Source organism: Vicugna pacos, chromosome 4 (genome assembly GCF_048564905.1).
Source record: "Vicugna pacos chromosome 4, VicPac4, whole genome shotgun sequence".
In the NCBI taxonomy this organism is placed as follows: domain Eukaryota; kingdom Metazoa; phylum Chordata; class Mammalia; order Artiodactyla; family Camelidae; genus Vicugna; species Vicugna pacos.
The window spans coordinates 78,535,713-78,562,662 of NC_132990.1; the positions used below are offsets into that span (position 1 = coordinate 78,535,713).

The 26,950-nt window shown below is 59.9% G+C and overlaps 1 protein-coding gene across 1 annotated transcript; it reads left to right on the top strand.

Moving 5' to 3' along the window:
* Positions 1-1,143: 1,143 nt before the first annotated feature.
* On the top strand, positions 1,144-22,432 carry LOC107034882 (uncharacterized). The gene is made up of 7 exons (XM_072959004.1): positions 1,144-1,198; positions 2,289-2,521; positions 20,378-20,508; positions 20,808-20,876; positions 21,140-21,314; positions 21,698-21,781; positions 22,144-22,432. Exons 1-7 carry the CDS (start codon positions 1,144-1,146, stop codon positions 22,219-22,221), a joined length of 825 nt encoding a protein of 274 aa, XP_072815105.1. The 3' UTR covers positions 22,222-22,432.
* The last annotated feature ends 4,518 nt before the right edge of the window (positions 22,433-26,950 follow it).

Here is a 26,950-nt window from a genome sequence, read left to right on the forward strand (position 1 = left end):
GCGGTGGCCTCCGGTCTTAGCCCTCAGGTGTGGAGTCCGGGAGCAGAAACAAATGTTACCTGTGCATTGCAGACGGGAGGTCAGGCTCAGGGCGGCGAGGTGACCTGCAACGGGGCATAGGGCGGGCTCGGCGCAAGAGCACAGGGTTCCACAGGAGAAGGGGCGATGTGACCGAGGGGCTCCTGGTGGCTGGGGATGTCCCCATGGCGGTGGGGGAGCTCTGTGGTGCGCCCTCTGGATGGGTTCTAGGGAAGAAGGGCTGAGTCCCGGCGCCTTGTGCCCCCTCATCCCCCACATCGCGGGCTGTTCTGGCCCAGTGGGCAGAACCCCCAGGTGCGGGATTCAAATCCCACTGCCGCCTCCCAGTCCCCATTGATTGGCTGGCTGCTGCCGCCCTTCTGAGGAAGGACACGGGCTCAGCGAGGTTGAGGGTCCAGCCCAGGGACCCTTCAGCCGGTGGGGGGGGGCTTGCCCTCCATGGAGGGCTGCCAGCTGCTGGCCCTTCCTGGTCTCCACCCCCGCCCCCTCCGTCCCACACTCCCTAACTGACGGTGGCTGGGGAGGACCCTCTCTGGACGGTAGGCATCCGGGAGAGGCACGGGCCCGAGTGTGACTGTTCCCAGGCAGGATCTTCTCCCCGGTGGGGGTGGCAGGGAGGGGCTGCGGGGTGGGTCTGACCAGGCCTCCACCCCAGAGGAGCCCTCCCCCTCCAACTGGGCAGCTGCTTTCTCCCCAGGGTCTGCCCCTGCTGCACCCTCCTGGAGCGGCGGCTCAGGTCCGGCCCTCTCCGCACCAGGCCCTGGGCTGTCGGCCCCAGGAAGCAGCATTCTAGGTGTTCTGGGTGGGGCTCCAGCAGGGACAACTTCCTCTGGCTGGAGGGCTGGCGAGCCCAGCTGGGTTATCACTCTGCCTCAGTTTCCCCTGTGACATGGGGATCGGCAGCCCCCATCATCTGTGCCCCAGGGCCGAGGGGTTGGAGTCAGAGACAAACCTGCTACACTCCCGGGACAGCGTCCCGACAGGCCAGCATCCCAGGCGGGACACAAGGGCCCTGGAGACAGAGAACGCCCCCCGGCTCTAATCCTGAACTTCAGTCCCACGCAAGGCGAAGCCAGCTCACTGTCCAGGGAGTACGCTGTGGCCATGGCCGGCCCCCAGGCGGCTGCCACGGTGCAGGCAGCCGTCAGCGCCGTTCCTGGTTTGGAGACTTCATTTTATTTATTTAGTTTATTATTTAAATTGTTTTTCTTTAAAAATTTTTTTTAAAAAGTGAAAGAGTGGAGTAGGGGCTTCTTCCCGAACCACCTGCGGGTGGAGCTTGGGCAAGTCCACCCCCACCCTGCCAGGCCCTCCCAGGCCGGGCTGCCCGCTCACGGGGATCCCGCGGAGCCCTTTCCACGTTCCTCCTGACCTCACTGTGGTTTCCACTCGGCCACGGAACCGCCCCCCCCAGGAGGACCGTGCGCCCTCACCTGTCCTGATTTCCCTCTGCTGCTGTGCCTTTGAGGTCTGTGCGGGGTTACAGGCAGGGCACTTGTGGGGGAGCTGGGGCGCCCTCCTCCTGGGTGGGCAGGGGCTGAGAGTGCAGAGCCTGGGGAGCCCCCGAGTCACGAGTGAGCCGAACCGACGAGCCAGGCTCCAGGGAGCGGCAGGGCTGAACTAGACCGCAAGCCGCGAGGGACTCCAACCGAGGGGGAGCGCCACTCCTAGCTTCCGGCTCCGCTCAGCTCAGGGACGGTGAATCAGGCGCCTGCCGCATGCGGGACTTGGATCAGCATCGCCCAAGTGCAGGCTCCGTACGGGCGGCGCCAGAAGGGGGGCCCAGGGGGCCACAGAGCGCAGCACGGAAGAGAGGACCTCCGCTGGGACCGAGGCGGGGTTCGGCAGTGACGAGCCCCCTGGACAGCACGCACCCCGCCTCACCTCCGGGGTCCTCCTCCCCAAGCCCATCGTCCGCCCCCTTTAAGGGACATCTGCAGAAACCCGGCCAGCCCTCCTCAAAGCTGCTCGGCTGGCCAGAGTGAGGAAAGTCTGAGAAACCAGCCCAGCTCGGAGGGGCCCGAGGAGACGCGACGCCCGAACGCCACGCGGGCCCTGGGGCCCTGGGACAGAGAAGGACGTTAGGGGACACTGAGCAAGTGTGTCGCCGTTGGCTGACCCATCGTAACCGACGCCCCACGCGGACGCCGGGTGCCAGCGATCGGGGGAGCTAGGTGCCGGGAGGTGGGGGTTCTCTGGGCAGCCGCCTCAGGCTTGCTGCAGATCTTCAACGAGTCTATAAAAATAAGGTTTACCAACAAAAAGGAGGTTCCAGAGCCCAGAACATGTCAGGGGGTGGCGCCTGGCGGGGGCAAGGCCCTGCAGCCCTGTCCCAACACAGCTCACGTCGCCGAGGGATTCTGCGGGGAAGGCCGTGCCCCTTTGCCTGACCCCGATTCCTGCCCTTGTTTGTCTGTTGAATGCCTTCCGCACATGGAAGCCCCACCAACACGCTGACAGCCGGTCCTCCGAGCCGCGTTTGGTGAGCAGCCCCGGACGGGGTGTTGGGGCATTGTGATCAGCTGGGCCCCCCTCCCCTGTCCCGGCCCTTCCAGGTGGGCAGAAGGGCGGGCAGCCCCCATGGGGGTCAGCCCTGCCCCATCCCGCCCCTTCCTCTGTGTTCGTGCTGGCTGGGCTCGGCGGCAGGGGAGGGCGAGGCTCGGGAGGGAGGGTTTTGGACACAGACGGACTGGAATCAGAATCTCGGGGGAGACCTTGGTAAGGACCCAGCTCTCTGCTTAGCATTTTACCCGTGTCCTCAGATTGAATTTTCACGTCCTAGTGAGGCCAGTGTGACTGTCCCCACCTTTCAGGTGTACGAAGCTGTGGCAGTGGTGGCAGGACTGGGAGTCCCAGCCAGGTCGCTCCAACTCAGAAGCCCAGGCTCTCAGCCAGTTCTCCCTGCCCCTCTTGGGCAGAAACAGCATCTTCCCAGACGCAGTGAAAACACCCAGTGGCCACGTGCCCGTGTGTTAACTGCATCCTCTCCGGGGCGTGGGGCTGGTGGGGCAGCGACACGCTGTAATTCACACACTGGGACTTGCTCAGACTTCTTTATTGTTGTTTTTACAGTGCGCATGTATTTCCTTTATCATCGGAAACAGTCGTTCCACTGGGGGAAGGATGTTTGAGTCAGCCCGAGGCAGTGGGGAGGGAAAAGGCCCTCTTTCCATCCCCTCCCTGCAAGAGGGTTTCAGAAATCCACCCCCTGGAATTTCTGTTCTTAGGGGGAAGCTTGAAACTCAACAAGAGCATCTCTGTCCCTCTGGGCTTGCTGCCCGAGCCGGCTCTCTGGAGCATGGGGCAGGCGGGGCTGTGAGTCCCACACACCCATCCCAGAGGGATAAAGAGTGCCGCCCGCAGGCGTCAGCTCCCCTCCTGCACGCTGCTCTTAACCATCCCGAGTGCTTCCAGCGTTCGTGTCTCCAGGCCACTGGATATCCCAGTGGCCCACAAAGGACAGTATTAGTGACCCCACTTACGGGTCGAGGAAGCCAGGACAAGGCGAGAGAGCATCCAGGCTGGGGGGCGGGAGGCCTGGGTGCTACTCTCTGCCTGGCCGTAAGCTTGCTGGGCGACCCCAGGTGAGAATGGGAGGTTGAGGGTTCTGAGCTGTTATCCAGTTGTCAGCCACCAGGGGCCAGGCAGGACACCAGAGCTCACGGCAGGTGGCTCACAGAGAGAACTGAGTGTAGGGAACCAGTCCCAAAGGTGCTGGAAGGGCAGAAAGGCCAGGCAGGAGGGAGAGGAGGTCTGCAGGGGCCAAGGTGTTCCTGGGGTCCCCCATGGTCTCCCATGGAAGACGGGGCCACCTGGCTGTGATGCACTGCCCAAATCCCCATGGCAGGGTGGAGGTGCCCATTTTCCAAGCTGCTGGGATTGGTGCCTGCCGATGTCCTGGAGCTGAGCACTTCTCCAGAATTGCCTCATCTGAAAAGGGCTGACCCGCCCAAGTTTAAGCCTGGTGGGCAAGGCAGCATGAAGTCCCAGTGCCCTGGAAACTGGAAGTGACACCACAGAGCACATTTTAAAATGGATTTTGGAACCGGGCAGCGGCGCAGGTGAAGTAGGGACAGATCCTGGCATGTGATGGTGGTGCAGCCATTGAGACTTTACCTGGTGGGGAGGTGGGGTGGAGCACTGCGCTGGTGGGTGCAACGCTTCAAGTGTTTGAGATCTGGGGGGAGAAGTGGTGATTATAAGGACTATGGGTCTGGATGCGATTACTGGCTACTGTCAGTGGACGGGAGAAGCATGGTGAGGGCCTGGGATGAAGTGTGGGGTGCTGCCAGCAAAAATGGTGGAGAAGGAATTCTAACTCTGCCCTCTTATAAAGCAGCTTTAAAAGGGACAAACATTGTAAGCAACCACTTTTTCTCCCCCAGAACACTAGGAGTCACCCAAAGGCTTGCAGCAGCCCCGGGAATGCTTACTTGAGGGAAACAGCTAATTCTCAGTGAGTGCAGTTCATCCGATGGCCTGTTAACCCAGTCCCCCCACTGCTCTTCAGCTCGGCAGTGGCTGTGAGAATAACAGCCCACGTTCCCAATACTGGAGAAAGCAGAACAGGCCTCATGCACAGAGTCCTGACTAATTATGTGTTCTGACTCGTCTTGTGCTCTCTGGAAGGCCAGCTCCAAAGCTTGTCTGCATTTCGCCTCCCTCAGAATTGGCCTAGGGCTCGAGGCGTATGCTGGGGCAGTTACTGAGCACAGTTTCTGAGCTCTGCTTGAGGTGACAGAGAACAGCTGGGCAAACAACAGACTAATCACAAAGTCTGGGAGGAAAGGCTGGGAACGAGATGCCCCCAAGGGGTTTGGAGAGCTTGGACTCGCTCCTAGGGATCTAAGAGGCAAAGCACGCTTCCTCAGGAGAGGCCGAGCAGGCCCCGAGCTCTTGCCTCCTGCTGGCACTCTCTGCAGAGGCAGGAAGTGAAGGCTAAGGCAGAGTTGGAAGCTGCCTGGCTCAGTGTTGATGGCTTGGCCCCAGAGCCCTTTGGCAAAGACTGGAAAGTCCCCCCCCCCCCAGGCCCTTAAGGAAATCTTTGTCCATCAGTAGCTGACCATATGCTAACAAAACAGAGATTTCAGGTTCACATATGACAATCATACAGATGTTACAGAATTAGTTCCAAAAAGTCACTTAAAAAAATTCCAACAACTGCAATCAGTAGCAGCAAAAACAAACCTTGGGGAGAGGACAAAATCTGGTGTCCAGAATTGCCACATTATAGTATTCAAAATGTCCAGTTTTCAACTAGAAATTATAAGGTATGCAAAGAAACAAGAAAGTATGGTTCATACACGGGGAGAAAGAAATCAGTAGAAACCATCCCGCAGGAAGTCCAGACTTGGGACTTTTTAGACAGACTCTGTGTGAGCAATTTAAAATGTGTCCAATGAGCTAAAGGAAACTACGTCTAAAGGACTAAAGGACAATGTCTCACCAGACTGAGAAAATTGACAGAGAGATAGAAAATATAAGAAAGAAACAAACGGAAGGTTTGGAGTTGAAAAGCACAATAACTGAAATGAAAAAGCCACTAAAGTAGCTCAGCCACAGAGTGAGGAACAGAAAGAGTCAGCAAATTTGAAGGTAGGTCACTTGAGATGATCCGTTCTGAGAAACAGAGAGAAAAAGGAATGAAGAAAAATGAACGGACCCTCAGATCCCTGTGGGACATCACGAAGTAAACCAAAATACGCATAATGGGAGTTCCAGAAGGAGAGAAGAGAAAGAGAGAGGAAGAAAGGATATTTGAAGAACAGTGGCTAAAACCTTCCCAAATTTGACAGGAAATATTTTTTTTCATATCTAGGAAGCTCAAAGAACTCAGAGATTCACCCATCGTAACCCAACCTTCAAAAGCTGAAGACAAAGTGAGACTCTTGAGAGCAGCAGAAATGAAGCACCATGCACAAACAATCCTGAGTAAGACAGCCGAGGACGTGTATTCAGTTTGCACCTTATTCCTAAAATATCTGATTTAAAAGATAATTGCATGAAATAATAATTATAAATCCAGGCTGATGGGCACACAGTGTATGAAGACACAGTTTGGATGACAGTGATGGCATAAAAGTAGGGGGTGGAGATACACAGGAGCAACATTTTTATGTACTATTGAAAATCAATGATATTAATCTAAACTAGCTTGTTACAAATTAAGATGTTAATTGTAATCTCTGGGGCAACCATGGGAAAGTAACTCAAAATGTACAGTAAAAGAAGTTACGTGAAATTAAAATGGTACAGCAGAAAATATCTATTTATCACAAGTGTGGGCAGTGATGGAGGAACTGAGAAACAAAGAAGACATACAGAAAACAAATAGCAAAACGGAAGTGAGTTCGTTCTTAAAAGTAATTATATTAAATGTAAATAGGTTAAAACTCTGCAATTAAAAGGCAGAGATTAGCAAACCAGATAAAATGACAGGATCCAATGATGTCTATCTACAACAGACAGACTCACTTCAGAGCCAAGGACACGAACGGGTTGAAAGTAATAGAATGGAGGAAGCTATTCCATGTAAACTGTTCAAAAGAGGGCTGGAGTGGCCGTACTAATACTGGACAAAATTGACGTCGGCACAGAAGTTGTTATCGAGACAGAGAAGGGGGGTGTAGTGGTAACAGGGTCAATCCACGAAGAAGACTCAATGATTATAAACGTATACGTACCTGACAACAGAATTCACGCAGCAAAAAGTGACAGAACTGGGAAAAGCGGACAGTTCAACTACAATAGCTGGAAACCTCAATACTCCACTTGCAAAAATAGATATAACAAATGGAAAAGCAACAAGGAAATAAAAACTTCAACAGAACCATCCACCAGGGAGCTTAACAGGTGCCTGTGGAACACTCCAGCCATCAGCAGCAGAATGCGCGTTCTTCTCAAGTGCGCGTGGAACGCTCTCTGGGACAGACCGCGTATTACAGCATGAAACAAGTCTCAGTGCATTTTAAGGGATTGAAATCATACCAAAAAATGTGCTCTGACTGCAACGGAAAGAAATTAGAAATTAAAACCAGAAGGAAATTTGGGGAATTCACAGATATGTGGGCATTAAACAACACATTCCTAAATAACAAATGGGTGGAAGAGGAAGACGGGAAACTAGAAAAAATACTTCAAAAAGAATGCAAACAAAAACAGAACGTACCCAAACCACAAGGGATACGGTTAAAGCAGCGCTCAGAGGGAACTGCATGGGTAAACGTCTAGTGTGAAAAAGATCTCAAATCAATAACCTCACCTTCCGTCCTAAGAAACTAGAAAAGGAAGGAGAAGCTTTACAACAGAGGGGGTAGGGCTGCGGGCATCCGGCCGTGGCTGTGCTGGCTACTGCATCCGGCAGCTGCCGGCCCGGGGATAGACGGAGCAGCCTTGCGAAGGCACCGCTGCCTCTGGCTTGTAGACGCCCCCTGTGAAGATGGCGCGCATCCTCCGGGACGCGTGATGCTGCGCCCCCACAGGCAGAGTCTGGGGGCTGGGAGCCAAGGGTTTCGGTAGGAGGGGCCCTACTCACTGTCGCTCCCAGTGACCTATTTTGGAAATTTTTATTTTCCATCCCCACGACTCCAGCTCTGCGGTCTACAAGTCCTGCTTCCCAGAAGGGGACACTTGCACCAGGGACACCATAAGAATGCCATTAAACATGAAGTCATACCTGCCACCCAGTCATTCCAGGCTCCTTTTTGCCAAGAGGCCATCCTGGAAGGGGCAAGTGGCCTGGAGCCAGTCAGGAGGCAGCGAGCCTGACCGTCTGGCCGTAAGACCAGCCACAGTGACGGGGGCCCCAGAGGAAAGAATTATGAACTATTCTCCTTTAAAACTAAGAATTCTGTTCATCAAAAGACACAACTGAGAGCCGAAAAGGCAAGTCACAGACTTGGAGAATATGTTTGCCATACAGTCACCTGACAGAAACCTCACACCTGGGGGGCAGGAAGAACGCCTACAAATCAACAAGGAAAAGATGACCAGTAGAGAAGGGGGCAGGACTCTTGAACAAGCTCTGCTTCAAACAGAAGGGAAGAGGAAGAGGAAGAGGAAGGAGAAAGAGAAGGGGAAGGAGAAAGAAAGAGGAAGAAGGAGAAGAAGAGGAAGGAGAAAGAGAAGGGGAATGAGAAAGAAAGAGGAAGAAGGAGAGGAAGAGGAAGGAGAAGGGGAAGGAGAAGGGGAGGGAGAGGGAGAGGAAGGAGAGGAAGAGGGAGAGGAAGAAGGAGAAGAAAGAGGCGGAGGAGGCGGAGGAGGAGGACACTGATGAACAGAAGAAACAGACCTGCAGACGTAGTGGACAATCTTGTGGTTACCAGGGAAAGGGTGTGGGATGCGGTATATCTGGGCGTTTGAGATTTTAAAATGTTAACCATTATATATAAAAACAGATAAAAACCAGATTTGTTCTGTAGAGCACAGGGAACTATATCCAATATCTTGTAATAATCTTTGATGAAAAAGAACGTGAAAGCAAATGCATGCATGTATATGGACATGCACAACTGGGACATATGCTGTGCACCAGAAATTGTCACGTTGTAACCGACTGTACTGCAATTTAAAAAACATAGGATTTCCAGGTAGCCACTCAGCCTACGAAAAGCTGGCCAACCTCATCATTCATGTGGGAAATGCCAGTGAAACTCCAGGGGGCACCAGCAGACCTACCCACCAGAACGGCTACAACTTAAGACACCGGCAGCATACCCTGTGCCGGCGGGGCTGTGCCGGAGCCGGGACTCCCGCCGCTGGTGGGCGTGCGGGGCGGCTCCGCCATCTTGGGAAGCGCTCCGGTGTGGCCCGCGAAGCCGGAGCCCAGCAACTGGGCCCTCCCACAGGGGCACACGGGAGCTATCCTACCGCCACGGTTTGAACGAGCCGAGAAGCTGCACCTGCTCCGACGTCCATCATCAGTCGGGGGTGGACTAGCTGTGTGGGTTCCCGCCACAGCTGCGGCCCGACAGTAATGAACCGTGGGCCGCGCGCGAGCGGCGATGCTGGCGCCTCCCAGGCAGCGTGCTGAGCGCGAGGAGCCGGGGAAGAGGAATTGCTCGCTCTGTCTGGTTCCGTTTAGGTGGGTTCCAAAGCAGGCAAACCTACCCTGTGGCTTCAGGAGTCAGGGCAGTGGTTACGGGGCTGTTAGTGACCGCAGGGGGTGGTGCTTGGGTGGCCCTGGTCTGGGTTTTCTGAGAGCCCACCACAGTGCGCGCTTCGGGGGACGCACTGCCCTGCGTGGTCGGGGTGGTCGGGGTGGTCGGTTAGTGGTCGGTGGTCTACAGGCTCGTGAACTCTGCCACTCGGCTCTCTCGGGCTGCTGGGTCGCCCGCCGGTCTGTAATCTGTCCCCTCTTTCTTGTCCACGTGGCCCTGGACCTGGTCGGTCTGGCTAGACCTGAGGTGTGTTCTCTGGCTGCTGGTCAGGGGTTTCCTGGCCTCCGAGTCTCATGATGAATGCATGACCTGGTGATCTCGGATCCTCACTCCCCGTTCGGGGTGAGAGGACCTCCCCACTGTTACGCACCCAACTGTGTCCCCCAGATCCCTGTGCTGAAGCCCTGAGTAACACCCAGCGTGACCGCACTTGGGGACACGGCCGTTAGGGAGGAACTTAAGGTTAAATGAGGTTGTAAGGGTGGGACCTGATCCGGTGGGACTGGTGTCCCTGTAAGCAGAGGAAGAGAGCACCGAGCTCTCTCGGCCCCCACAGGGAAGAGGCCACGTGAGGCCGCGGGCAGAGGGCGGCCACCTGTGAGCCAGGAAGCCAGCTCGGACCAGCACCCAGCCCGACGGCACCCTGATCTTGGACCTCTAGCCCCCAAAACTGAGAGAACACCCTTCTGTCCTATAAGTGCCAAGCCCGCGCTGGGCAGACTGGGACGCCGCCCCCACGCCCCCGCGCCTTGTGGGGGGGGCGATTCCCTGCCCCGGGGGCCAGGTCGCCTCCCTCCGCTCCCACCTGGCGCGGGTGTGGGCTCCCTCCCGCCCACCTCCGCGAGGGCAGAGGGCAGCAGGTACTGGACGGGCCTCTGAGGCCAAGGGTGCTGGGTTCGCATCCGGCTCCTCCGCTTGCCGGCTTTGCCTCCTGGAGCCTCAGTCTTCCCTGCGGCCAAACGGGTTGGTGACACCCACAGCGCCTTCTGCCGAGGGGTCAGGTGCGAGCGCGGGGCACGTGGGGAGCCCTCGGGGAGGGCAGGGGGCCGTCCGCACCCGTCAATGACCCCGTCCGAGCCCTCCCGAGGGGCCGACAGGAGGGGCCAGCGCTGGTCTGGGAGTTCACCCTTCTCAGCAGCTCTAGGCTCATCACCTTCTGCACTGGGTGGGGAAAGGCAGTCATGGAACTTGCCTGTTCGGGAGGAGAGAGCAGAAATTGTCCCAACGAGGGGCCCGAGGTGCGGGGCAGACCCACCCCGTCTCCCCACGGTTCTGGAAGAGGGCGCTTGTGGCCTTGCTGCTTTTTAGCTTGGCCGAGCAGGTGGAGCACAAAGACGCCATCGCCCGGGGCTGGCGCGGGGCCCTCCCACTGGCAGGACCCCGGCGCCCGGCGCTGGGCGGCGTCTGAAGGCCCTCCGGGGCTTCCCGCCTCCCCTGCTCGCAGGCCCCCCGCTGGCCCTGACCCTGGAGGGCCCTCCCCCACCCCCCGATCCCCGTCGCGGAGCCCTGGGCCGGTGAGAGCTCATCACGCGTCTCTTCCCTGCAGGTTGCTGGGCAGGCTCTGGATTTTTAGGTTTGATACCCACAAATGTGGGCACGAGGGGGTTGCCGTGAAGGCCATGTCCTGGCTCTTTTCTGCGTCCACATTTGAAGCCCAGACCCCAGGGGGCCACCTGCTCGGGATCTTCCAACAGCAAGTAGATAAACCGATCGGGCCGCAGCCCTTGGGGAGGCTGACACAGATTCTGTTTGCTCACCGGCTGGAGGAGATGTCTCCAAATTTAATTGTAATTGAGGGCGAAATACGCCTCTTCTGCGGGCGTTTCGGGCCTTGTGCGTAACCGCTTCACCCCCTCCCAGTCCCCCTTACGCCGCCTCAGTGTGCCGTGAGCGATTACTTTATAGGCTGGTAATGGGCTCAAACAATATTCAAAGCCTTTTGCCCGATGTAGCTTTTAGGGAGGGATTGAGATGATAATTATTTAAAGACCCATTTTATCACCTCGGGGTTGTCACTGAATTGCTCCTCCCCAGCCCCCCCCCCCCCCCCCCCGGCGCTGCTTGCTGGCGGCCTCCCTCCCCCCACCCCCTGGGCCCGCCTGTTCCTTAGCAGGTGCGTGGGGCTCCCGGCCGCCTTCATTTGGCAGTGATGATGCCAGGCGACTCACGGGTCCCGGCTGGCAGTGGGGCGCCTGCGGAGATGGAAGTCCGGCCCCACTGGTTCCTCGTTAGCTAAATTGGGGCAGAGTTTACTGGCCACTCAGGAGGCAAGGACTCTGCGGCCCGGGTCGCAGGAGAAGATATTTTGCTGCCTGCCGAAGCCTGGGGGAGGACGGCGCATTAGCCAGAATGCGGAGGGCTGGGCGGGGGACGAGCCCACTGCCGCGGAGGCCACTCTATTTTTATGACTCAGCCACGGAAGGAAGAGAATGGTCACCTTCTTGGGAAATCCTCACACAATTGCATAAAACCATCTCTCCGCGGGCAGGCTGGCACCTGGGGTATGATTCTGTAGCGCAGAGATGGCTCAGGGAGTCGGCTTGGAAACCAGGACGGAGGGGCAGGGGCGGAGGGGGGTGGCTCTGATGGGGGTGCCATGGGGACATTGCTGGGTCAGAGGGGAGCTGCTTTCTTAGCATCTGGCAAACTCCTGCGTTGCATCCTAGGGACCCCCTTGAATGTCCAGACCCCCAGCTCGGGGCCATCTTTGGGGACCTGGAGAAGGGGGCACAGGCAGCTTCCGAAGGAAAAGACCTGGGCTTTGGGATCAAGCAGACCTCAGACTGGATTTCAGCTTTGCCTCTCACCACCGTGACTTTGGGAATCTCAGGAGACCCTTGTGCACGGTGCCTGGGCGGTGCAAGCAGGGCTCCACCTGCTTCCGGGAAGCCTGGACGGTGTCTGGGTGCTTCAGGGTGCATGTCCTCTGACCCCACCCGCACTGCTGGGGAGGACTCATGGGCTCCACCAGGTTCCCAAAGAGCCCTCCACCCCGTCAAAGAAACGAGGGCGCCCCTAGTGCAGGGGGCTGGGTTGGGGTGGACTGGGAGCCCGCAGCCCCTGGGAGTCAGGTGAGGGGCCTCGCCCCCTAGAGTGGCCCCCCGAGGCTGCCCCGCTTCCCAGGACACACTGCCGCCTCTGAGCATAAGGGGCTCGCCGCTCCGGTCTTCTCTAGGACGCAGCTTTCACGCCTGTGAAAGCATCACAAGATGCCTGGGTTTGTCGTGTTTACCGTCCTGGCCCTTCTTTGACTTTCTTGGCACCGTCGCTTGGTAAGGTCTTCAATGAGCTGATGGACGGTTAAGGGAGGAGTGATGAATCCTGGTGTTAGTTCACGTCGTGTGCAAGAAACTGTGCTTTGGAGACAAGCAGAGACATGAGTTCTTGCCTTGCCTTGAATCTGAAGTGGTGGAGGCTGGAGAGGGGGAGAGAGGACTGCTCTCCCCAGCCCGGTCAGGAGGCCAGCCGGGTGGGAGAGTGGGCTCCGTGGGGGGTGGGGGCGGCAGAGCTTTTTCCTGTCGATGCGAAGATTCCACATGAGGACGTCGGCTGGGTCCTGCTCCTGCCCCTCCCCTTGGCAGGACCGCGTGGTCCTTCCCGAGAGCCCCGGAGAGGAGCGAGTGATTCTGGGAAAGTCACTTCCCTTTCTTCCTTTCCTGGGCCTCAGTTTCCCCATCTGTCCAAGGGCAAATGAAAGCGTCTCTAACTGACACTCTAGGATCCTATGACTAGGCTTGTGGTAGGTGCTCAAAACGCTTGTGGGCATTCATTCATTCAACAAACCTGTGTGTGTGTGGGAGCCAGGCTTGCAGTGCGTCCCTGCAGGTAACTCAGAGTGAGGCCCAGGCTTCTATGCCTGCCCCATCAGTGGGCACCGACAGGGCTGCGGTGGGTAGGAGCCCAGAGCAGGGCCCCAGCCGACCCTGGGCATTCCAGCAGGAGCGGGATGGGGGAGCCAGGGGTCTGCGTGGGCAGGGGACGGGGCTCGGGCTCGGGAGAACGCAGCAGGAGGCAGGCTTATCCTGCAGGGCCCTGGGGCTGAGGGTAGGGGGTGTGGAGAAAGAGCAGCTCTGTGATGTGAGTTAGGATCCGTGGTCCCTGGGTGAGTGAGGTCCACCCAGCCTGGTGTCAGCTCCCTGTGAAGGACAGAGCATGGGGAGAGTTCCTCCCTGGGTCCCGCCCCAGCGCCGTCCTCCTCCGCTCACTCTCCAGCATCCTCACGCCCCCGGGTGGTTTCCGCAGGTCCAGCCAGGTGAGGGGCCTTTCCAGCAAGAGCGGAGCAGCCGCACCCACGTGTCTCTGCTGGGTCTCATGAAAGGGGCCCAGACTGGAATCGATTCCTTAAAGCTGGAATCAACAGCAGTAACTGGTATTAATACTGACTGCCCTCCCTCCATCGCATGTCGCACTTGGGCTGGGGAGGGTTGTTTCCAGGCACCGGCCGAGGCGGCTTTGCCGGGCGGCGTGGAGCTGGCTGTCCCGCAGAGCGTGCGGGCGGGAGCTTCACGCGGGGCCCAGGGACCCTGTGCCGGGGGCACTGCGGTCCTGCCTCTTTGGCCTGTCCCAGCTCTGGTTTCCCCATCACGGTCCCCCTGTGACTGGACTCACTGGGCACACAGGTCTGGAAGGGGCATCCACGACCTCAGCGGCTCAGGACGGGACGCTGAGGAGGGGAGGGGTCTGGGCATTTCCACAGGCCCGGGGCTCCTGACTTTTGCTTCTGCCTGCCCGTGGGGTGAAGGGCAGGCCCCTGCCCGTGGGGTGAAGGGCAGGCCCCTGCCCTTGGGGTGCCCCGAGTCTGGATGGGAGACAGAGGGAGGGCATCGTACAGGAAATGGCCCGCGTGGCTCCCAGCAGCACCCAGAATGGGGTGGCCCTGGCTCGGGCCAGCTCTTTGTGGGGTTCTCTCTTGGGCCTGCCAAATCTTCGGTCGGTCTACAGGGTGGGAGCCCAGAGTCAGGAAGGGGGTGCCCCGGCTGCCAGACTCTGCTATTGGTGCCTGGGCGTGTGTTGCTGCAGTCAGTCCTCCCTCCCCTCCGAGAGGATCAGTCACTAACTCCCTTGTTCCAGGTATGTAACTGGGGGCCCAGAGGGAGCCCCCCAAGGCTTCACTTTTATGGGGGCAAAACAGGATCCAGGCCTGGAGCCTCTGCCTGCCAAGTCCCCTCCCACACCCCATTCCCCAGCAGTGTGCCCAGGGACGTGGTGTGTGTTGAAAGGATGGCCGGCCTCCTGGGGGAGTGAGTGTCACATTCATGCCTCTAGAGGTGCACCGCATCCAGGAGAGGGCTGAGGGGAGGGCCCTGAAGATTGTGTCATGTGGCATGCATGTGTGTGCCAGTGCTTTGAGGATCCAAGTAGACATTATTTATTATAAAATGGTAAGAGGCTGGGTATATACACAATTAGACATTTTCTGACTATTAGTTGCGAATCTTCTGGAAAAAATCCATACTGAAACACAGAACTTAAATATGGAAATTGAAGGAAGAGCTCAGGAATCAGCTAGAGAGAAGAGGAAAGAGAAGAGTGTCTCAGGAGACAGAGAGAGTCATGTAATGTGTTCCTGAGCTTCCTGGCAGCCACAGCAAGGAAAGCAAAACAGGTGTGTATTCTGGCCAGTGGGAGGAAGCAGTCACCAGGAGGACTAACTTTCCTGGGGCCAGAGCCCAGCATTGGTTGATCAGATGTTTCCTTATGAAAGAGGAAGGGGTGGGCCATGCCTTCAATAGGCTTTTTCTTCTACGATCTCTCAACGGAGGCCAAGAGACTTCCGTGAGGCATGGAGTCAGCTGAGCAGACACCTTCACTTTCTGGCTGTGGAATCCCACATGAACTTGGACAGAGAGTGGTCCCACAGAGGGAGGAGGGGCCCTGGGACTAGGGGTGTAAGGGCTGTAGGCTGAGAGCAGGGTTGGGGGTCTCCAGGCAGGCCTGTGGCTGGCTGGACTGGGTTCTTGTTGGTCTGTGACCCTGGAGTGGGGCTGGGCCCTTTCCTGCAGCTGGCTCTCTTCCCCACAGGCCCTGACTCCCGGGCTCGTCCCAACCCTGTCCCCAGCTTCTCCCGGCTGTCCCCTGGTGCCCCCGCTGCCCCCACTGCCTCTAGGGGAGCCAACCTGCTGGGGCCATGTTTACCTGCTGGACGTGGGCAAACAGACTGAGGACGGGGGCAGGGAGAGGAGACAGTGTTGGGCCAATGGACCAAAGGTGATGGAACTTACCCCGTGAGTTTACTTTCTGTCCCTGAACGTCCGTCTGCCCTCCGCGAGGGACACAGGCTGAACCATGGGGCACAGAAGGCCCGGATCTTGCCTCCGGGAATCCCGTGGGCTCGACCAGGCGGCGGGAGGAATACACAATGAAAAACAGAAAACTCGAAAGGGCACTGCTAATAGCAACTTTGTATACTGGGCGGCTCACTGCGTGCTCTCGCACGCGTCGCACAGCAAACTGGCACCGTCATCATCTTCAATTTACAGACCAGGAATACTGAAGCTCAGAGAGGCTAAGCTGCCCGTCCCGGGGCACCTCCCAGTGAAATGTCAGGACTGGGGTTTTAATGCATGTTGTTCTGGTTCTTCGGGAAAGCACTGTGTTGTCCCCGAGTCCAGGAGTCGGAGGCAGCATTTGAAGGCCAGGCAGCCCTGGCTGGCGGGGGTGGGGCTGTGGGGACAGCCCCGGGCGCGTCCCACACAGGGCAGGTGCAGGCAGGCACAGGCAGGCGGGCAGGGCTCATCCGCACCTTCGGCAAAGCATCCACTGTGCGCCGGCCCGTCGAGGGCACAGACGCGAGCGGAGAGAGCAGCCCTGCCCTGTGAGCGTCCGCCAAGTGCGGAAAGTGAGCCTGGGAGCGGGAGCTGCTGAGGCCTCATCTGCTGGCTCAGGGACCCCGGCTCAGCCTGGTTTAATCCCGCTGCCACGATCCCCACCCACGCGGCAGGAGCAGAGCCGGCGGGGCGCTCTGCCCGGGCGACACCACCTCCCGGCCCCTCTTCCTCCCAGGGTTGCCGCAGGGACTGGTTAACCCCGCGTGGGGGGGACTCAGCGGGCCAGCTCCAGCCCTTTCCCTGAGCGGGTGCTGACAAGGGCCAGTCAGCTGTGGCTGAGAGGAGACTGGAAGAAGCTTCGGAGTGCTGGCAGGGCTGGGCGGGAGGGGCTCCCCAGCATTGTCCCATGGCTGCCTGGGGGGACAGGACACCCCGAACGGCCCTCCCCCACCCCTGCACTGCAGGACACAGGACCGGCTTCAGCACCAGCTCTGTGTGAAACCCTCCCATCCCGGGAGCAGGGGTGGGGCTCGGCCCTGGACCCCACTGCAGCTCCTCACCCCCACCACCAAGGGGCTGCCATCAGGGGACCAAGAGGCCCTCAAGTGGCCTGCCCCGCTGGAAGGCGGGCAGGTGCTTGGCAAGTGACTCTCTTTGGACCCCAGAGCATGTCACTGGAAGTGGAGGCCTAAGCAGGAGCGCAGGCATTTCAGAGAAATGGCAGCGATTTAGAAGCAGAGCTGAGGGTCCGCTCACAGCGCGCCTACTTTGCCAGAGCTGAGAGGGGTCATCGAGATTTCCTTCCGCAGGGCTGAGCCCAATACGGAGTCTCCCTCCACATGGGATGCTCCTGAGCCCCTATCCCGGCCCCACTTCCTGCAAAGGGACAGCCACCCGCCTCTCCTGGGGCTGCCCCCGGCTGCACAGACCCTCCTCCAGTGCAGAGCCTCCCCTGGGCCTGAGCCCATCCCTGTGGGTGAGACATGGATGGCTTCGTCCATCACCTGCAAAACACCACCCAGATTCTGCTTGGATACCTTCCATGATGGGGAAATCACTCCCTACAGCGAAGGACTGAATTAAAAACCTGCCTCCTTGAAGCTTCTATCTGTTGGCATTTGTCCATGATTTCTTTCAACGTATTTTTACTGGGCACCTACTGTGCGCCAGGCTGTCCGTCGGCATCAAGGACAGAGGGGCGAACAAGATGGAAGAGGGTCTTACCCTGTGGCACCCACAGTTTGGTGGAAGGGAAAGTAAGTCGGGGGGAGCCTAGGGATGGGGGCAGTACCGGGAGCTGCAGGAACTCGGAGTGGGGCCACCTGTCCCAGAATGGGACCAGGAAGCGTCTCCCAGACAGTGACAGGTGAGTCGACACCTGGAAAGTGAGGAGGGTGTATTCACCAGGTGTGGGTGTAAGCAACCCAGCTCCGGGCAGGCAGGATCTGGTGGGTGAGTGTGGACTGCTAACACCAGTTCAGTGGGGCTGGAGCCTGCGTGGGGGGAGGAGGATCAGGCCGTGGTCACGGTCTGCTTTCCCCTGAGCCAGGGATCGGCAGGGTGGGGCCGTGGGGTGCAGGGTCCATGGCACAGGAGGATCCCAAGGGCAGGAGGAATTCCAGCCCCTCACCCTCCTTTCCAAACTCGACTCCTGACCACCACCCCCACACCCTGCTCCATGCTCCAGCCACCTGCTTCTACCATTGTGCACTCTGTGCCCTCTGCCTGAAACGCTTCTCCCTGGCTGAATGCGGTCCTGGTTTAGTCACACCCACCTCCAGGCAGTCCTCTGTCATTTCCCAGGTCATCTGGGTGTCTTTTCTGGGTATGACAGCAACATCTGGGTCGTTCACTCTTCTGACGCAGCCCCCCCACAACACACATCTTTTGTGTCTTCCCCGTTGTGCCCCCCTGAGCACTCCTTCCTGCAAGAGGTCGGGGTAATCTCAAAGCCCTGTTGGAATCAGGGTGGGGTCCACGCCTGCGCCGCCCGCTCCCGGGCCATGGGCACATGGCGTCTTCCCCTCCGTGGGCCTCCTCTGGTCCGCAGGTGCTCGGGAAAGCCGGACGGGCTGATGTCAAGCTTCCCGCATGAAATGCCCCCACCCCAGCAGCCCAGTGGATCACGACTCTGAATTTGAGGGCTGGGTCTACAGCTCTGCACCCTGCTTCTGCACACCCACGCGCCCCTCAGCTGCCGGCCGACCTACTTCTGGGGGGTTTGGAAGTGCAGGGCCAGGCAGCATGGGGGGGCTGGGAGGCTGGGAGGAGAGCGTCACCCCAGAGGTGACTCCCAGGGCCGGGGACCAGGCTGGGAGCCGGGAGAGGGAGGAAGGGGCTCGTTGGCACCCTCTGCACGCTGGGCCCCCAGAGCAGCACAGCAAAGGGGCCAACAAGGGAAGCGGCTTTGCAGGGTTCCTTCCAGGGCTCCGTCAGCCGAGCCCAGAGGCCTGGCGGGAAGGGAGAGAGAGAGGATGGAGCCTGGGTCAAGGCCGGGCTCTGGGCTCAGGTTCACTGTCAGCGACGTTGAGAGTCTTCCCTCAGGTCAGCAGAGGTGCTTCCTTGAGGAGGAGGACCCAGCTGTCTGTCTGATGAGGACTCTCTAGAGGCCCGGGGCAGCCTGGCTGTCCTCAGGAGCGCTCTGAGCCTCCCTGCAGCTCTGTGACAGCCCCACACCCTTGCCCCCTTACGGCGGGGGGTGGGGGCTCCGCGTTGGCTGAGGGCCCACAGCGGCGAGGCAGCGCCGGCCCTGCCTGGTCTCCGGTGGCCTCCTTGGACTCACCTTGGGGGAGGCCGCCTCCTCTGGTTGCTTCCCCTACCCCAAGCTCTGAGGCCTGCAGCAGCCGAGCGTGTGCGGCTGGAGGCTCACGGACCACGGCTGCAAGTTCAGAGCGAGTCGTGCGGCCGGTGGTCAGAATGTATCTGGCTCTGCTGCCCGCTGGTTGGGCCACATGCCCCACCTGGCCTCAGTCTCCTAATCTCGAAAGTGGGGATGGTGAGCTTTCCTAGCCAAGCCATCCCACACTAGCAGGACCGACCCAGGAGCCGAGGAGAGCGAGGGCGTGCCTGCGCAGGCCCAGCCCGAGGGTCCGCAGCGAATGGCACTTGGGGGCTGTCCCGTGTCCCCTGCTGACGTTCTGCGTTTTTTTTTGGTGGCAGGCAAGGTCTGCGACAGGTGCTGGGGAGTTAAGTTCCCGCAAACGACCCTAAAGCAGGATGCGGGTCAGTAAGGTGCCCCCCTAGACAGGGACATTCTGGAATGTGTTCCATAGTCTCACAGGGCCCCCGGGGCCTGAGCCCCCTGCCAGCTGCCGAAGCCCATCGAGAAAGCAGCTTCCTTGTTCTCCCACCTTCCCCCTCTCTTCCCGCTCCCCACCGTGCTTCCCGGCATCCCTGCCCGCAGCTGCAGCCTGGTCTCCAGTCTGCTTTAAGAGGGGACCCGGCCAAGGCAGAGTGGTTGGTTCATTACCCTGCCCTGCAGAAGCGTGGAGGAGACAGGAAAGTACCCAGAGGCTAGCGTGGCTGTGGGGAGGGGCAGGGAGACTGGGGGCTTCCTGGGGGAGGCACCCTTCGAGCAGAGTCTAGAAACAACCGAAAAGAGGGCGTTGGAACAGAGCCCTGCGCCCCCGCAACCCCTCCCCCACAGCCCCGTCCCTGGCCCTCAGCCCCCGACGGCCAGCTGGGGCCCTCGTGGGCAGAGCGGGTGCGGCGGCCTGGCCAATGCTCCACGGATTGCAGGTCGGTGCCTCTGAACCTTCTTATTTGCACGAAGTTAATGTCATGTCATTAGCGGCCCGAAAGCTTGCAGGGAGTTAAATATTAAGTGGTGTGTGTGTCCTGCGAAACGTGGTCTCTGGAGTCCAGGGCTGGCGGTCAAGGCCGTGGCCCTTGGTCTTGGCTTTAGCGTTCTCTGACAGACGGGTGCTCCAACCGACCATTGTGGGAAGACGCTAGCGTGGCAGCCCTGTCTCCCGGGGGCTCAGTGGGCCTCCGAAACGGGCCAGTCCCTCGAAGAGACTCCCAGATGCCCTGCTGGGCTGGGGAGGGGGGCTGGCTGCCCAGGGTTGGGCCAGGGCCTTTCCAAAGGTTCCTTGGTTTCCCAGGACCCAGCCTGGCAAGGCCCCTCCTCGGGAAGAGGGAGTCCCACGCCCTGGGACTGGCCTGGGGGGAGGTGAATAGGAAGACACGGGTCCTTCGGAGCCTGGGGCTGGGATGGGGGCGTCTTTCCTGGGGCCTAGGAGAACAGTCCACAGGCAGATGTCAGGTCCCATGTGTGGGTCCACGGAGGGGTGGGAAGGCAGCCCCCAGATCCAGAAGGACAAGTGGGCTGAAGACTCCAGTGGGGGGATCACGAAAGGGGGCTCTGGCCATTCGTCCCTCCCCCTCCCCTTCCCCCATGTCTTCCTTACACAGACTCTTCTCAAAAGCGTCAGCTCTCACATCAGCTCCACACCGGGTGCTGCCCGAGCAGAGCCGGGTCTCTGCCCTCCGGGGAGCCCCAGTAGTGGGGGCGCAAACACAGCGGGCTGTTTGGATGCAGTGCGGTAGGTGCTCCAACAGGGCCACACAGGAGGGCACGGCTTCAAGGTGTGCCTTGCCCACAGGCAGGGTTTGGGTATTCAGACAAGGTGGAGGGCGTTACGTCTGGAACATGCACAAGTCAGGGGGTAGGAGGCTGTGGGATAGCTGGGGAGGGCTCAGCGGGGACCCCCAAGATGGAGCAGGGACAGTGTGCTGCACAGCCTCGGCCCGTGGTCCTGTGGTTAAGGTCCTTCCCCCGGGGAGGGGTGCCTGCACCCCGATGTGGTTTATAAACATCTGCTTTTGTGTCTGTCTTCCTCAGGAGCGCCACCAGGTTGGTGCGTCTGCACCCTCTGAGACGGTGGACAGTAAGAGAGGTCGTGGGAGCTGAGTGAGTGCTGAATAAGCGGGTGGGTGGGTGGATGGATGGATGATTGGGCAGTAGGGTGGGTGGCTGGATGGATGAATTTGTGGTGATGGGTAGGTGGTAGGGTGAACAGATGGATAAATGAATGGAAAATGTTGGACAGGTATGTGGGGCAGCAAGGTGGGTGGGTGGATGGGTGGGTGGCTGGCTGGCTCCATCCACTGATATGTGTGTGTGGAGGGTAGGTCCTTTCTACCCACCATTTCAGTTCAAATCAGAAATTGCAGACCTTGCAGGCTTTCACGGGGAGCCCTGAAAACCTGCCTACTGCGCCACCTCTGCCGCCGGTCTGTTAGGAGTCGTCCTCTCACCTTGAGTGGGGCCGAGTCTCCGGCTCCCGCTGCGGGTGGTGCTCGCCAAGCCCAGGTTTCCTCGCTGCAGGAGGAGGCACCCTCTGCTCAGGTGAGAAGGGGGTGGGAATTCTTCCCTGAGTAGTTCGGTGAAGGGAGAACGCCCCCCCCGACCCCCCCTCACCTGCACAGCCCATAGTCTGACCAGAAGCTTGGAGAAGGGGGTTGAATCCCTCAGGTTTCAGGACCTGGGGGCTGGGGGCTTCCCCGGGGGCACTTGCCCATTAGTAATTAGAGAAGCCTCCATGCTCTCGTCAGTAGAACCTTCTGGAACGTCAGAAGAGGGGTTGCATTCAGGAAGTGGAGAATCCAGAGCTGGGCACCCAGGTGGAGGAGGACCTGCAGGAAGGTTCAGCTGGTGTGGGAGTCGGCCTGGGGCAGGCAGGGCGGCCTGGGGCCTCCTTCCAGGTCTGAGCTGTCGGTCTGCCTTCACAGAAGACCCCCAGGCTGGCCATCTTTCAGGCTCTCACATGTTGTCAGGGCCACAGGTCAAATGCAGGCTCAACGTGGCATCAACAGGTGAGAGGTTGGGTCACCGAGGTCATGGACAGGACTACAGGGTGGAGAGAAAGAGGGGACTTTGGACTTTTTCAGAAGAACAGTCTTGTTTGTTCGTTAGCTGGGCCCCCAGCCATCCTTCCGTGTGGCACAGAGATGACCATGGCCTGAAACGGGAGCAGTGTCTGGAGTCAGTGGGGAGCTGAGAGGGGAGCAAAGGCTTTGGCATCAGATCCGGGTCTAAATCCTGGCTTCACTGCCGTCCGGCAGCATGAGCAGGAGCGGTCTGGGGGTCCAGCCCCACCACCTGTTGAATGGAGAAAGCCCCCACCTCGCAGGACGGGGTCAGAATGGAGCTGCTGACATAAGCACTTCTCTCCCAGGCGTCAGGACCGCTGGACGAGGACCAAGGTCGCCCCGCTTGTCATGACCTCTGCTACCAGCTCTTGGCATACATCTGAGCAACCAGACGGATGCTTTTCACAGATGCTGACATAAACAGGGAGGAGGCTGCAGGCCCCGCTGGCACCGGCGTCACTCAGGCCCCGGCTGCCTCCCTGCCCCCCTCACCCCTCCACCCATGGCCCCGTCCTGTGGGCAGAGGGGGGCGCTCCTGGGGTGTATGTGACATGAGAGGGACCGGGGACATGGAAGGCCTCTCGGGACTGTTCAATAAACAGGTGGGAACACTGTCGTCTAAGCTCACGCTGCTTCTTGCAAAGTTTACATGTCACAGATTTTGATTCTGGGCAGCCAGCACCAACCATCCTGGGGCCACATGTTGTCAGTTAGCCACAGCAGTGCCCCCCAAGAAGTCTTGGGGCGTCTCGGCTGTGAGGCCCAGCCATGGGAGTGGAAAGAGACCAAGGGTCTCAGTGGGCCTCAGGGGGCAGAGATGGGCAGCTAAGGCACGTGGCTGGCTGCTGGCGGAAAGCTCAGTCAGTAACACGCCTGGGCCCTGGTGGCACCGTCACTGGCCCCTCAGGCCTGGGGGGTCGCGGCAGCTGTCCACTGAAGACCCCGGGGCTCAGTGACCCGGGGTGACACAGCTCAGCCTTGGCCCAAGGGCTCCGTGAGAGACCCAGGGGACCCAGCCCGGTTTGCGCTGGTCTGGGATCTGGGGGGGCGGGGGGAGGAGAAAGCCCGCAATGACCCCCCTGCGCGGTCTCAGCACGCCGCCTGGGAGCTCCGTTCCAACACCGATTTACGATTCAGTTGCGAAATGGGATGAAATTAGGCGTTCCCCCTCTGGGTATCTCAGTTTCCTTCTTTTAAAGGTTCTGTTCCTCTTAGTAAAGTTTACTTACTCCTGGGTGAACGTCTGCGTTGTGTTGCGGGGGGAGGGTATGGAGGAGAGAGGCCTGCCAAGAATTTTCCTTCTCCGCCCGGGAGCAGCCCCAGCGAGGACCCAGCGACCACAGGAGCTGTGCTTGCTCGCCGCGGGGCCCGTGGGGCCCGGTGGTGAGGGGCAGTCCTGGTCTAGCCCCGGCTCCACCAGCTGTGTGGCCCTCGGCGGGTTCCCAACGTCTCTAAGCCTGACTCACTTGAGTGGAAGCGGGAATGCATAGTGCAGGAGCCAGAACAGACCGTGAGACCAGGGTTCAAGGCCGCGCGTGTGCACATGCATGCAAGCACACGTGTCCCTGGGTGCCAGTGTGCATGTGTGTGCATGCGTGCACGTGCCTCTGTATGTGTGTGTGTGTGTGTGTGTGTGTGTGTGTGCAGGGGTGCCTGGCACGTGCAGATGGGGAGTGTGGAATTGCGTCAGGAGAAGGAAGCAGAGAGCTTGTTCTCGTGAGGCGTCCGTGCTGTGAGGGAGACAAGCAAGTGGACAAACAGGGACGCCTGGAGAGCACGTGTTGCGGAGGGGAGGGTGGGGGAGGGGAGGACCTGCGGCTGGGTTGCAGTCAGGCCGTGGCCATGCTGGGGGAAGAGGGGGCAGTGACTGCAAAAGCTCAATGCGTTTGAGGGGCAAAGACCAGAGCAGAGGAGAGGGGGTGGGAGGCGAAGCCTGAGGCTGGCAGGGGCAGCTGTCTGCGTGTCGCTGAATGCGGAGGCTCCTGTGTGCTGGGTGCACCAGGTGAGTGCAGGAAGGCTTCTTGGAGGAGGAGGATGCTTTAGATGGTTCTGGATTGGTCAGCAGATTATCTCCATTCACATCATCAGCCATGCAAGATGCCATCAAAGAAGGAGGAGGGTAGACATCCAAGAAAGCGCCTCTGGACAGGACCAGGCTCCTGGGCAGGAGAACAGGGACTGCCACCTGCTGCACGCCCCCCACCCCTGGATCTGCCGCGCCTGCTCCCAACTTCCAGGCCCCGGGCGGATGTGGGCTCCAGGGCAGCGCTGCACTTGCCCACGTGTATCCCGACTTCCTCCTAACCCGCTTCCCTCCAGATGACATTCTACAAGCCGCATCCCCTCCGCGGAGTCAAGATGCCTGGGGAAATTCTCCCCGCTGGGTTTGCCCTGGGTCCAGTGGAAGGGGAGATGGCGGACATGGGGGCAGAAGCCCCTTGGCCCCAGCACCCCACCTCGGGCTGCAGGCCCCCAGGACACCTCGGCTTTGGTGTGGCCCAGCCTTGTCCCCAGGCATGAGTGTCCTGGCCCTGACTCGCTGAGAGCTGGCACAGCCGGGCTGGCCATGCCCACGGGGCCTGCAAGTCTCAGTGCCCACGGCTGCAGACAGGTGGGCACGGTTTCCAGACACCGGGCATCTTTGCCAGCTCGGCGGCGCCCGGCTCACTGGAGGGTCTGGAGGGAGCCCCGCCCTGACGCGGGGTTGCGTTTCATCCACTCGTTTGCTCCCCCAGCGCCTGCTCCCTGCCACTCTCCCCTCCCTTCTCTCTGGGCCACGCCGCACTGGACTCAAAGCCCCGCTCGCTGTGGGCTGCGGGGACAGCCCAGCGCCAGGTCTGGCACGGAGGGATGCTGCTCGCCCCTGGGGGAGGGTCCAGGCTGCTTGTGCGGGACACTCCTTGACCACGTTCTGCTGCGGCCGCGCCGGCGACCATCGGCCCCGAGGGCCGGACCCACCCTTTCTGCCTGTGCTTGCTGTTTCCTCCCCTTCTCCTCCCCGTCTGCACAGCTCCTCCATCCTTGTGGTCTCAGCTGGGATGTGACTTCTGCCAGGCAGCCCTCCTTGATTTCCCCGGTCTGGATTGGGCCCCCGAACAAGCATACGTCGCTCTTGGCCCAGCCGAGGCCCCACCACACAGACTTAAGCCGCTCGGGGAGGAGCAGAGTCCCCAGAGCCTGGACCTGTTCACGTTTTCCAAGGCCCTGCTGAGCCCAGTGAGTCCTGTGTCAAATGCTCAAGGAACCAGGGAAGGGAGGAGGGAACTGGGGGCGCTGACCGGAGACCACAGGGCTTCCTTTTGGATTCTGCTGCTCCGCCCTGGCTGGAGGGGCTGGCCCGAGTGCCCAAGGGGCCCGTGAGCCAGGGAGGGAGAAGGGCTACTTGGAGCGGCCCTGGCACCCTGGGGCGGGACCCATGACAGAGGTCCGCGTGCTCATGCCGGACCACAGGGAGCCCAGGGCATCCCGCCTGCCTCCTGGGGCCCTGGTTCTCATGGCAGGCGGCGCATGGCCCTGGAACCGTCATGGGGGTCAGGCTGTCTGCACCCTGCTAGTGTCTCGATGGGCACTTCTGGGACAGAGCAGGGGGTTCCCCAAAGCCAGACCTGCCAGTCCTCCTCGGCAGAGACCCCCGACATGTGCCCCAAGGAGGGCTGTCGGCGTGGCCCACGGGGCTGGGTCAAGCTCCGGACTGGAATTTAGCTCTGGCTGGGGCTCACTGTGTGAGCTTGGGCAAGTCCCCTCTTGGGCCTCAGCCTCCCCATCTGTGAAGGGAGGGTCCCCAAGGCTCCCTCCACTTCCTTAAAGGAATCTTGTCCCAGGTGGAGCCTCAAATCCAGGCTCAAGACCCAAGCAGACCTGGGTTCAAATCCTGCCTTGACTGAATACTGCTATGTGACCGTAGGTAGAAGCTGAGCCTCTCTGAGCCTCTGCTCTGTGCTGGAGGTGAGGGTGGTTGTGGGAGGGCTGGCCGTCGGGAGGGCCTGGGCCACGCATCTCCGGGTGGAGAGAGCAGCCGCAGGCCCCTCACCTGCTGCTCTGCCGGCCTGTAGTGACCACACCGCAGGCCCTGCGACGGGGAGAGAGGGACCCCGGCCTTGGAGGAGCAGGAGGACTGGCTTCATTCCTTGCAGCCCGCAGGTGGGAGTGGCCGCCCAGCCCGGTGCAGCCGGCCCTGCGCTCTGCAAGACCGTGCTCGCTGTCTTGAAAATAAGACAAACCCATGCAGAGCGAGCTCAGGGGTGGAAATGCAGCAGATACGTGACCACGGGGTGTCCTGGGCCGCCTTCAAGGGGACGTGGCGTTTGCCTGTTCAGGAGCCCACGTGCAGGATCCGGGCGCTGGAGGTGGCAGGGCTGCAGAGTGTGACTGACCCCCGCTCCCAGCCCCAGGGGATCGGACCGCTGGTGACTCCTCCTCTCGCCTCCTCACCGGGTCTCCACAGTAACCCTGTTTTATGGAGGGGTCTTCTGAGGTGGGAGCCAAGGGTTCAGGGGGAGGTGAGAACCCCCACAAGCTCAGTGTCTGCCCTCAAGGGGCTCCCCGTCTGGCAGAGGGGAAAAAGGCAAGCCCAGGAGGCCGCGTCCCCACCTTCCCTGGAGGGGAGCCCAGAGTTCCCAGGTGTAGCCCCACCTCCAACTCTTGGGAGGGGAAGTTGGGGAGGCCTCCGCGAGGAGGGGGCCAGGCGGGGCCCTTGGTAGCCTCAGTCTCCCGCTCTGTAGAATGGGAACAGTGAAACCTGCCCTCCCCCTCCCCCTTTCCCACCTCTGTTATTGTGAGGAATCAGTGGCGTCTGCAGGGGGCTGGCTGCTCGAGAACTTTCTCCAAGCCCTTCCAATGTCTAAGGATAAAGCTTACCCAGAGTAAAACCACAGAGATGCAATGTGAGTACTTCCCCTGCTCACCCCACTCCTGAGGGTCCCCCCTCCATCTTCTCCGTGTGTGTCTCAGCTTCTGGGAGTCACCTGCAGGCTCCCCATCCCACCAGGGGGGATCCTGTACACCCCCAGACAGAGCCAGGACCTGTGGGGTGGTGTGGGAGGCAGGTGTGAAGCAGCATCAGAAGCACTTCCTTCCAGAAGAGCCCTCCTGACGTGGACCAGTGCGAGCCAT

What these genes read in the sequence shown, in the direction of transcription:
- LOC107034882 (XM_072959004.1), top strand. Translation starts at nt 1,144, where the DNA reads ATGGCCGGCCCCCAGGCGGCTGCCACGGTGCAGGCAGCCGTCAGCGCC. An exon ending in AGAGAGGTCGTGGGAGCTGA is followed by an intron (nt 20,877 to 21,139) that starts GTGAGTGCTGAA and finishes CAGAAATTGCAG; the next exon opens with ACCTTGCAGGCTTTCACGGG. An exon ending in AGGAGGCACCCTCTGCTCAG is followed by an intron (nt 21,315 to 21,697) that starts GTGAGAAGGGGG and finishes CTGCCTTCACAG; the next exon opens with AAGACCCCCAGGCTGGCCAT.